The sequence below is a fragment of the Myotis nattereri genome, assembly GCF_964212035.1.
Source record: "Myotis nattereri genome assembly, chromosome: 6".
NCBI classification, from domain to species: domain Eukaryota; kingdom Metazoa; phylum Chordata; class Mammalia; order Chiroptera; family Vespertilionidae; genus Myotis; species Myotis nattereri.
The window spans coordinates 27,417,211-27,429,782 of record NC_138081.1 but is presented as its reverse complement, the minus strand read 5'-3'; the positions used below and the strand labels follow the sequence as shown (position 1 = coordinate 27,429,782).

General features: G+C 38.1%; 1 protein-coding gene across 1 annotated transcript in view; it reads right to left on the bottom strand.

Moving 5' to 3' along the window:
• Nucleotides 1-12,572, bottom strand: part of PRIM2 (DNA primase subunit 2) — a gene marked incomplete at its 5' end in the record, with an annotated part of 282,109 nt that overhangs the window by 33,839 nt on the left and 235,698 nt on the right. Inside the window, 2 exons of the mRNA XM_081094689.1 lie at nt 5,456-5,538; nt 10,423-10,549. Of these exons, the coding sequence (XP_080950815.1) occupies nt 5,456-5,538; nt 10,423-10,549 (210 nt within the window). The remainder of the gene's footprint in view (nt 1-5,455; nt 5,539-10,422; nt 10,550-12,572) is intronic.

Here is a 12,572-nt window from a genome sequence, read left to right as displayed (position 1 = left end):
GTTTACATTTTATATTTTGATCTATGATCTACTTTAAATTAATTTTTATTTAATATGTGAGGTATGTGTCTGTGACCTTCCCCTTCTCCTGGCATATGGACATTCAGTTGTTCTAGAACTACTTGTTGAAAATACTATCCTCTCCCTATTGAATTCCCTGGGGAATCTTTGTTTAAAAACCAGTTGGCTGTATATATGTGGGTCTAATTCTGTCCAGTTGATCTTTATGTTTATCATTTCCCTAACACATTATCTAGATTCCAGTACCTTTACTTAAGTCTTGGAATCAGGTAATTGTACTTACAATTTTCTTCTTTGATTTTTTTTGTCAGTATTTCAGTATAAAGATCTTGTACATATTTTGAAATATATATTAAAAAACATTTATGTCTTTTTGGTACTATTGCATATGACACTTCAATTTTTTTTAGTTTCCAATTGCTCACTGTTTTGTGCATTGACTTAGATCCCACCATCTATTAGTTATAACAGCATTTTGGTAGGTTCATTGAGATTTTTTTTCATAAATCATTATATTGAGACTAGAGAAAGGTTTTTTCTTTCTTATTTTCTAATCTGCTTTTTATTTTTATTTTTCTTGCCTTATTGTACTGGTTATAATCAGAGAACATATTTTGTATAGTTTCAGTTCATTTAAATTTGTAATGGATTTTTAAGCCCCCTTAAATATCATCTATCCAAGTTAATGTTTTATGTACACATGAAAAACCCAACCTGTTGTTGGGTGTAATAGTCTATAAATGCCAATTAGGTCAATCAAGATGGTTGACAGAGTTGCTTCAAGTCTTCTATATCCTCACGGATGTTCTTTCTGTCTGCTTGTTCTATTAATTACTGAAGGAGGATGCTGAAGTCTCCAAATATGAGTGTGGATTTGCTTAGTTGTCCTTTCAGTTCTCTCCATGTTTACTTCATGTATTTTAAAGCTATGTTGTGGGGGTATCGACATTTCAAATTTTGCTATCTTGTGGGTGAACTGACCTCTATGTTTTTCTCTTTGGGGAGAGGGCTGAGGAATAAGTGCAGGACTGCCCATTTTCTTTGGTTTTATTTTGTTGTTCAGTTGCTGTCTTCTTAAACTGAATACCAAGCTCATTCAAGAAGGAAGATGAATAGTGATCCCATAAATATGTCTTTGTTGAAAAAGTATGTGATGTCAGTTAAGTCACAAATGCTCTCTCTTCTGGTCATCAAAATTCTGATATTTAACATCAAGTATTTCTAAAAGTAGAAGGTATTTTTTTCAAGTAGGTTTTACTGAAATAAAAGCAGTTCGGTTGTTTTACTTTACATGCATTTTACTGTTTTCTTTCATTCAATATTTTAACATACACTTTGACAATTTAAGATCTAATTTGCACTGATGCCAAAGTGCTAAGTATTTATCAACATGTTTTACATGGATTTTTCATTCATCAACTTTCTGCCCTTTAGAACACAGTCCCCCAGCTGCTTCACTCTACTGAGATCCACTCAGTAAAGACGTCAAACGAAAGCAATATACTATTTACAGTTTGCCCACATGCACTATACATCAGATAAAAAGTTGCGATGCAGGTCCAAAGGATGATTTGGAAATTACTAACCAGCTTCAACTAAGTAAGTGACCTACTTATAGATCAAGAGTAAGTGGAGGAATGCAAATGAGTTAAAGCAAAGAGTGTACAAACAGAATACAATCTTCTCGGTAGACTTGATGATAGCCTGTACTTTTTTAAAAAAGTGATTCTTTACAATTGCTGGAAAAGCCTCTAATGCAGTGGTTCTCAACCTTCCTAACACCGCGACCCTTTAATACAGTTCCTCATGTTGTGGTGACCCCCAACCATAAAATTATTTTTGTTGCTACTTCATAACTGTAATCGTAATGTAAATATCTGATATGCAGGATGTATTTTCATTGTTACAAAATGAACATAATTAAAGCATAGTGATTAATCACAAAAACAATATCTAATTATATATGTGTTTTCCGATGGTCTTAGGCGAGCCTTGTGAAAGGGTCGTTCGACCCCCAAAGCAGTCGTGACCCACAGGTTGGCGACCCATAGGTTGAGAACCGCTGCTCTAATTCTTTTCTTCTCTATTCCCTATCAGATTTGTTATCTAGTTCCTGACTTTTCCTATGTCCAAAACACCATTCCCATTCCATTTACTCTCAGCTAATAATCAGACTTCTTACCTTACAAAGAAGAGTAAGGCCAACTGATATGCTCCATCAACTTCCCTTTGCTCTACCTCTAAGCTTTTCTCTATATTTGCACAATGACTAAGGGATATGACTCTTCCTGTCACTGTCTTTGTCCAAGTATATCTCCCCCAGTCTTCAATAAGGTTAGCCCTGTCACTGAGTGCCAATCTCCTCTCTCTGCACCCCACCAACATACACTCCAGCGTCTACTTCATACCCAAGGTGTATGATATGCCCACTTACCTTTTCAACATTTTTTAAGGACCTACCAAGTGCCAGTCACTGAATTACTATGATAAAGAAAGTTAAATAAATATCCATTCCTCCTTTTAGAAAATTCACAAACTTGTGGGAAAAGATAAATAGTTTCAAAAATAATTACAATTGGTGTAATAAAAACAAAGGCATATACAGTATAATCATGGTATAAAGGAAAGATAACAATGGTTACAGAAGGATTTTTTTTTAATATACATAGATCTTTATCACGCCCACCCTCTCTGATGGGTTTTCTTCTTTTTCTGCAAATAGGCTCAGGTCTCCTCTAGCCTTAAACACACAAAACACCCATGACACTTAAATTAATATTGCTGTCATTCACTTTTACTCACAGTCCACAAATCCAATCCACTGTTTTTTATCCTTCATCTTTCAACTGTGGTCTTGGTTTCCATCACATTGACACCTCTCACCAAATCCAAGTTGAGTAATCCACTCAACATATCACCTTTCTTTCCTGGTCCTTATAAGTCTCCCAGCTATAAGGGACTATTATACCCTCTTCTCCAAATTCTCTCCTTGCCTTTTGTGATACTTTACTTCCCTAATGTATTACCTCCCTCTCCATTCAATGCCAATCAGTCTTCACAGATTCCACTTTCTTCTGTGGCCTGACAAAGGGAAGCTTTAGCCAGAATTCCATTTCGAGATGTGATTTTTGACTCCCTACATCCTCTCTCCACTATTTTGTTCTCCCTCTCTGCCACAGAAAATTCATGATAGCAGTGCTATAGTAACCTGGGATTGAGAAAAATAATCATGAAGTTAGAAGGGCTGGCTTTAGTTTCTGTTCTGCCACTGACTTACTATCTGTGTACCATGGGCATGTCACCTCCTATGACTCCATAAAAGAGAATGGCTTTCTAATTAATGTTCCTTCCAAGCCCACAGTTCTACAATTTCAACTGGAAAGAACATCAGATTTTTAATTCTAACTTTAATGCACTACGAATCCACATTCTGTCTGGCATTTAAATGTCCCACCTCTCAAACTAATCTCTTTAACCAACTAGTTCTTTTAAGTTTCCCACTAACATTTATGTACTTGTGACCATTATTTTAAACTTGAAACCCTAATAATATTATGCACATACTGCCTTCTATTCATGCATTCTCTCTTCCTGATTCCCAACCCCCCTTCAAGGCTCAACTCAAAGAGAATCTCTTCCAGAAAGTGTTTCATGGCCTCTCCTGCTGCTTATAGTATCCCACTTCTTCAGAAGACCCAAGATATTCTATGTATACAATAGTCCCCCCCAACACCACCACCAATTACCTGTGGTTTCAGTTACAGCAGTCAAAAGTGGTCCGAAAATAGGACATTTCACCAACCATCAACATAGTCTGCTCCTGACACCCAACCACCGACACTGTCATGGCTTCAAAACCCAGGCCTACCCAAAGCAGATGATCCTTCTTCTGACATATAGTCGAAAGGTCACTAGCAGCCTAAAGTTATGCCTATGTCATTCACCTCACTTCATCTTATCATGTAGACATTTTATCAGCTCACATCATCACAAGAAGAAGGGTGAGTATAGTACAGTAAGATATTTTGGGAGAAAGAATCCACATTCACATAACTTTTATTGTAGTATATTGTTATAATCGCTCTACATTATTAGGTATTATTATTTATTTCCCACTGTGCCTAATTTTATAAATTAAACTCTAGTGTAGGTATGTATGTATAGGAAAAGCCATAGTATTTACTGTAGGGTTTGATACTGTCTGTGATATCAGGCATCCACTGGGAGTCTTGGAACATATCCCCTGCAGGGAAGCGGGCAGTGCTGGACTCCTAACACTTGGCAAGTTCCCTTCCAGACTCTGGCTCTGTAGAAGCAGGTTTACACCTGACCCTCCTTTGCATCCCCCAACAGCACCTGAGCACTGTCTTGTGCAGAGTACAGAAAACCTCCGAGATTTGAACTGAACTAACCTGAACTTTGGACACAGCAGAGGCAGGAGTGTTCTATACTAATTACCTTCTTCAAGTAGAAATCTGTGTTGAAGGACACATGGCTTAGGTGTTCCAGCTCTAAAGTGAGAAAGCGGAAGCTCTTTTTGAACTCCTTCAAAATCCAAGTCAACTCAAAAGGACACTATAGACCAGTGGTGGAGAACCTTTTGAGCTCGGCGTGTCAGCATTTTGAAAACCCTAACTTAACTCTGGTGCCGTGTCACATGTAGAAATTTTTTGATATTTGCAACCATAGTAAAACAGAGACTTATATTTTTGATATTTATTTTATATATTTAAATGCCATTTAACAAAGAAAAATCAACCAAAAAAATGAGTTTGTGTGTCACCTCTGACACGCGTGTCACAGGTTCGCCATCGCTGCTATAGACAGTAATCTTTGCAGTGTCACTAGTTTTTAAAAGTGTATTTACTAAAAGGTATACTCCTAAATAGTTGGTTTTATATTGGAGCATTTTTTAAAATCTAAATTGTTTATGTCAAAACAATGTGATTCATAGACCTAATGAACTATCATTAGAACTGGAGATTTAACATAGCAACAGTGATGCTTATCAGAACATTTAGCCAGCACACGTTGCATCATCTTCTGCTCTAACCTACATGCGGCATAGCAAACAATTTTCAAAATGAAATAAGATGTCATTAATTTTCAGCTTCATTAATAAGCTTCAATGCATTCCTCTAAAAATTGTTTCAATGCCCTCAATTGCAACAGCAAGACAAATTGAGAGAAATAAAGGTTTCCAGCTTCCTTATTACCAAGACACATAAAAATGCAGCCTAGCAGACGACAGAACCAGAATTTCCAAGCACTCTACACCAGAAAAAGTCAAGGCTTTAGCTTAACTCACCTGGAAGGCAGGGTGTCTGCGTGAGGCCTGACAGTAGTACACAGCATCGCTGCAAGGACGTTAAATGAAACTGAGAGAACCGTCTGGCACCTCATTACCGAAGAGGCAGAGCAGACTCTGACCTACCTGGCTTATCCCTCCGGGAGAGATCTTGTATGACTGCAACTTCTGCTTCAGCAGCTCAGGATCACTGTGACGGAATGGGCACCCTGACAACAAAAAACAGGCCAGCACACCAGCAAGGTTATTTACTCAGGACTTAGTATAGAGCCACACTCAAGAGACTGTCTAAGCTGCCCTTAATTGGCTAACAGCTTATTAATAAAAAAGTTAATTGCCCATGAGTGCAACTGCGTTCCTCTCTTTATCTAAATGACGGCTTCGCAGTACGGTTATCAGGGTGCCACAGGCTCAAGAGTTACATAAAACACTGCACCATTCTCAGGCTCGGCTGCTCATTCACTGGGAAGAAACAGTTTTAACTGTGCTACTTGCTAATAAGCAGAGATAATCACAAAGTAGCTATAAAATAGTTTATCTAAAAACTTTATATTATCACACATTTTTTCCTAAAGAATTACTTAAAAGACATTCTATAGAAGGAAGATAGTGTAGACAAAAAGAAAAATGTGCAAATGCTAAGAAATATAAAAATTTTCAGATGTAAATTCTATACCCATTTCCCATTGTGTAGAAACAATATAAATTTAGATGAATCACGGATGGGAATGAGATGCACAAATAAGGAACTGTTTCATAGAAAAACAAATTATAGTAGATACATGTCATCTCTACACTATTTCACAAGAATGATAAAGTTGGACTACTAAACATTTGCTTAAACAAAAACACAAAAGAATTGAAATGTAAAAGCTATATTAGGCCAAAATTTAGACAATTTTAGATATTTTAATAAGAAACTGCAATGACAGGTCAAAATACTTAATTTGACTTTTAATACAGGATGCCAGATAGTTTTTCAATCATAGAGATGATAGATCTATAAATTAATTAGAAAGAATTGTGCATTTTTAACAATAGGAAGTTGGTTGGAACAAAATAATGGAAAGGAGTCTACAGGTCAAACAAATATGTTTCCCAAAAATCTTAACTCTTAAATAAAAACACCCATGATAACACTATGGACTCCTACAAATTACGAAATTCACAAAATGCATAGTATATACTTTATTCAGTTTAAAATCATAGTTATTTTTAGTACAAGGAAATATCTTGAGAAGCTGTGTAGCACACAGTTGAAAGTTTGGATTTGAGTTTAAGTTACAAGTTAGGAGACTTAGGCAAATTTTGTATCTTTATGTTGACTCAGCTTCCCTTTCTGTCAAGTGAGGGAAATACTCACTGAGCTCTTGTGGGAATGGGCTATAAAGGCCCTAAAGGTGAAAGTAGATAAAATGCAAGAACAGATGTGTAATATGAGCAAAACGGGATATTCTAAGGAGAATCAAAAAGAGATAAAAACCACTAATGGAAATGAAGAATGCCTTTGATGGGCTTATTAATAGACATGGCTGAGGAAAGACTCTCTGAATTTGAGGATATGGAAATAAAACTTCCAAAACTGAAAAAAGAGAGACTAAAATAAAAACCCCACTCAAAATAAGTATTGAATATCCAAGAACTATAGGACAACTATGAAAAATGTAACATACAACCAACGTAAAACCAGAAGGAGAAGAGAGAAAGGAATAGCAGCAACATTTGAAGCAATAATGACAGAGAATTTCCCTCAAATTAATGACAGACACCAAACCGCAGATCCAGGAAGCTCAGAGAACACCAAGAGGAATAAATGCCCAAAAGATACATCTATACATAATCATGTCCATATTTCAAGAAATCAAAATAAAGAAAAAATTATTGAAAAAAAGCCAGAGAAAATAAACACCTTAGCTATAAAGGAGCAAAGATAACAATACAACTAACTTATTCTCAGAAAGCATGCAAACAAGAAGAGAGTAGAGAAGTGTTGAGAGAAAAACTCCCACAAACTTAGATTCCTGTACCCTGGTACATTATCATTCAAAAGAGGAGAAATAGATTTTCTCAGAGAAACAAAAATTGAGGTAATTTGTTGCCAGTAGACCTACATTGCAAGAAATGTTAAAGGAAGTTCTTCAAAGAGAAAGAAAATGGCATAGGCCTAAAACAGAATTATATAAAAAACAATTATATTATTCAAACAATGGTAAGGAAAAATAAAATTAAAATGTTTGTCTTCTTTTTTTTAAATCCTCACTTCAGGAGATGTTTGTTGTATTGATTTTATAGAAAGAGTAAGGGGAGAGAGAGAGAGAGAAACATCAACGTGAGAGAGAAACATCTATCAGTTACCTCCCATATGTGTCCCAACCAGGGATCGAGCCCACAGCCTAGGTATGTGCCCTCACCAGGAATTGAACCTGCAACCTTTTTTGGTGTATGGGGATGACCCTTGAATCAACTGAGCCTCCTGGCCAGGGCCATTTTTCTTATTCTTAATTGATCTAATAGATAAGTTTGTTCAAAATAATAGGAACCAATATTAAATTATATATACTTACATACCTATGTGTGTGTTTATGTATAAATGAAATGAATAACAGAATGATATAAGGGAATTAGAAATATTTCAGTATTAAAAGGTACTTGCACTACCCGTGATATGATATAGTGTAATTTGAAAGGAGAGTTGGATTAGTAGAAATGTATAATGAAAACTCTTTAAAAAGTAAAGTCACTAAAAAAAAGGAATATAAAGAAAGCATAATGAATATGTAAAGAAAGAAAAAGGGTAAAATGTAAAATGCTCATTAAAAACCATAAATGGCAGAATAAGTGTGAATGACAAAAATAGAAACAAACAATAAAGGGTAATAAATAGAAAACAGTAACAAATATTGTGGATGTTAATCCAATTATATCAATAATTAAATGTCAATCATCTAAATGTACCAATCAAAAACAGAGATTGTCAGAGTGGATCAAAAAACAAGACCCAATTATATGAATATGAAGACACAGCCTGGCCGGTGTGTCTCAGTGGATTGAGCATCCTCCCATGCACCAACAGGTTGCTGGTTCAATTCCCTGGCAGGGTATATGATGTTTCTCTCTCCCTTTCCCTTCCTTTCTCTATAAAAAATAAATAAAAATATATTTTAAATATAAAGACACATACAGATTAAAGGGATGAAGAAAAATGTACCATGCTAACAAAAATTTTAAAAAAGCAAGAGAAGCTATATTAGTTTCAGACAGAGCAGACTTCTGAGCAAGGGAATTTATCTGGGATATTACATAATGATAAAAGGGGCAAATATGCCAAGAAGACACAGCAATCCTTATGGTATATGCAGCTAACAAAAGAGCATCAAAAGATGAGGCAAAAACTGAACTGCAAAGAGATTTAGATGAATTCCCCATTAAGGATTTCAACACCCCTCCATCTAAAATGGGCAGATCCAACAGGCAGAAAATAAGCAACAATATAGTTGCACTCAACAGAGCCATCAATCAATTAACTGGATATCACTGACATCTATAAAACAACGACATCCAACAATAGCCAATTACACATTCTTCTCAGCTCACAAATAACAAAGCACTCTGGTGCGGGATGCCAATAGTGGGGAAGACTGTGCAAGTGTGGGGTAGGAGCTATCTGGGAACTCTTTGCACATTCTGCTCAATTTTGCTCTGAACCTAAAACTGTTCTAAAAAAATGAAGTTTCTTAACAAAAGGACAGATAAATGTGCCTATAAATAATATTAAATCATTGAGTGTTTGCTAAGTATAGTACTTTTAAATGATAGTTCAAATTAAAAACAAAATAAACATAATAGACTGGAATAAACAAAATACAATTTATCAGGAGTAAGAAATATAAAATCCTGCACTTAAGCTAATAAAAGTAAACGAAATGTGTAACAAATGCTAGGATCTAGAAATTGACAGAAGAATCCCTGGGAGGAGTTTTACTTGGCCGAGCTCCATGTAAATCGCCTGCTTGCTGTGGCAGCTAGGAAAAGCTCGAGGCTTTTTCAACAGAAGTATCTGGCCAATGGTTTTCAAAGTTCAGAAAACACAAAAATCATCCAGGGAACTTGTAAATACATCGGAGTTTATATATCTGAAGGTGGGGCCTGAGCATATGCCTTTCAAAAGGTACGTTAAGTGACTGACAAGCGATAAGATTCACTCACTGTGTGCACTACACTACCAGCACTGCTGCCTCTTCGTCTATGAAATATGAATGCACAAGCAGTTTTAAATGCTCTGTACACATGCAGCATCTTCCTTAAAATTCTCTTTGTGATTATAGGTCCTTAATAACCTAAATGTGTATCTTTTTAAAGAGTTTCATCTAAGATGCTAAAACAAAGTATTTTTTGATACATATATTGCAGTAAGCTTTGGTAGTCTAGAAAATTTACTAATATGGACTGTTAAACCATTCTCTGACATACCAGACAAATGGGGAGATTTCAAGGTATGCTCAGAGAACTATTTTAGAAAAAAGTTTCTGAGCTCAGAAATCTATAGAAAATAGTTTAACACAGATTTTTTATTTTTTAACCTACAACTCGGGCAAATTGATAGATGTTTGATACCGTTAACTTGCTCAATTCCTCACTTAATCTGTTTGTTAGTCAGATGATAGTAATGAGAACAAAACACATTTTTCCTCGATAGTCTTCTGAAAATCAGTGAATCTACTATTCTAAACTTCGAGGCATTCAATTTCAAAAAGCTCTGAAGAACTTGTGTCAGTCTGCTAAGACACTTGCAGAACGAGAGAGAGAGAGAGAGAGGCAGACAAACACGAGCAGGTGAGGGGGAAATTGAGAACAAAAGAGCCCGGTCTAGCACAGACAGCAGCGCAGCTGCATGACGTTCTCTTGCCTGACCTAGTTCAGTGACAAGACAAACCGGCAGAAGAGTAATGGGGCTCTGGCTTGACACTGATGACTGGCATACGCTGTAAACTAGTTCCTGTCAGTGATGCAAAACGCCATCACACTGTTTCAGCGTTTCCCACTGAGCTCTTGGGTTTCTGTACTTCGCAAACATGTCAAGTGGAAGCACTTACCATGATAATCCCCTTGGCCCGGCGGATTGTTTAGAATAATCTTCAGGCAACTGAAAGGTGTATAGTCTGTCCTCTTGCCTTCCTTTCCGAAGCTGTGACGGATATTGTAAGAGTAGCCTTTATCAAACTGGTTGAAGGGAAAAGAAAAAAGAGACAAAGTAAGCCAATATTGTAGGTGTGGTGTCAGTAATCGGCTAGAACCAAAGAGCAAAGAGTGATATTTTCTAAAACAAATTCAGCATTCATGGGCAGATGTACATTCAGATCAGACACATCATTTGGGTCCCTTATGATACAAATAAAAATGTCTATGTTTTTGAGATTCATCACATGTCATTGCATGTATTAGGAGTTTGTTCCTTTGTTGCTGAGTTTTCCTATTGATGGATACCTGAGATACTCTGGTTTGGGGCTATTATCAATAAAGCTGCCATGAACATTCTGATAGATGATTTTGTGGACATATATTTTGATTTCTTTTGGATAAATACCTAGGAGTGGAATTGCTGCCAACTGTTTTCTCCAGAGTGGCTGTAGACCCCACCAGCTATTCATGTAAGTTCCAAATTCCCCCCAAATTATGGGTGTTTCTTTTAGTTACAATGTTTTTCTAAGAAATGGGTAGTGATATCTCCTTTTGCATTTCCTTGATGACTAATACTGCTGAGTACTTTTTCATAGGTCTTTTTTGGTTAGTGATATGCCTTATTTATTAAGTATCTATTCAAATCTTTTGCCCATTTAAAAAAACAGGATTGTCTTCTTTTAATTATTCCATTGTAAGAATTCTTCACAGTGTCTGAACTCAAGCCCTTTGTCAGATACATCATATCTTGGAGATCATGTGAGTCAGGTTCCAGACCACTGCAATAAAATGAGTACATAGCAGTAAAGGCACTCTTAATTTTTTTGCTGGTGAAGGGTCTTGCCTTCAATTTATAATAAACACAACATCTATGAAGTGCAATACAGTGAGGTATGCCTGCATAGGTATTACAGATATTTTCACTGTATATGGCTTGTCTATTTATCGTCTTGGTATTGATATATACAAAAGCATAAGCGACCATTAGAACTGGAACAACCAGTTGCTATGATGCATACTGATCACCAGGGGACAGACACTCAACACAGGATCTGCCCCCTGGTGGTCAGTGCGCTCCCACAGCCAACCTCCCCTGGCCAGCCAACCTCCCATGGTCCATCCCCCTGGCTGGCAGGCCCCGATCGCTGATGGGGACAGGGCCTCAGGCTGGGATGGGGAACTGGGGGTGGGTGGCGAAGGACGCAGCTCCTTTCCCAGGGGGACCAAGGGCCGGCTTCCTCCTTGGGGCTGGCAGCCAACCTCCCACGCCTTGTCCCTCCCCCCAGCTGGCAGGCCCCAATTGGCCCACTGCCTCCCTGCCGTGGTGGCAGTGTGGTGGCGAGGAAAGGAGGAACTGGGGAGGCGGGGAACCATGTGGTGGTGGCAACAGCATCAGGCGTCCGTTCCTTTAGTGCCCAGCCTGGTGACCATCGCCTCCTCTCCTGACCCAACTGGGGCCTTCGGGCCCCAGGCTGGGATGGGGAACCGGGGCTGGGTGGCGGTGGCATGGCCCCTTTCTCATGGAGGCTGAGGGCCAGCTCCTTCCTCGGGCCAGCAGCCAACCCCCTGCATTCTGTCCCTCCCCCCCAGCCGGCAGGCCCCAAATGGCCCACCACCCACCCACCGCAGTGTAGTGCAGTGGCGAGGGAAGGAGGAAGGGGGTGGCGGGGAACCGCGCAGTGGCAGTGTCAGCATCCGTTTTTTCCATGCTTGCCCTGTGACTGTCGTCTCCTCTCCCGGCCCTGCTGGGGCCTTCAAACCCTGATTGGCCCAGCTCTGATTGCCAGCCAGGCCTAGGGATCCCACACGTGCACGAATTTCGTGCACTGGGCCTCTAGTCTTCAGATAAGATAAGCAGATGTTTTTACTTTTGATGAATCCAATTTGTCTACTCTTTATGCTAGTGCTCTTTGTGTCCTCTCTAATGTAGATTTCAAAAATACTCCCCTATGCTGTCCTTTAGAAGGTGTCATGTTTTAGCTTTTAAGTCTGGATCCTGATTAATCTCAAGCTAATTTTTGTGTGTGGTGTGAGGTAGGAGTTCAGAATCTTTTTTATTCCTGAT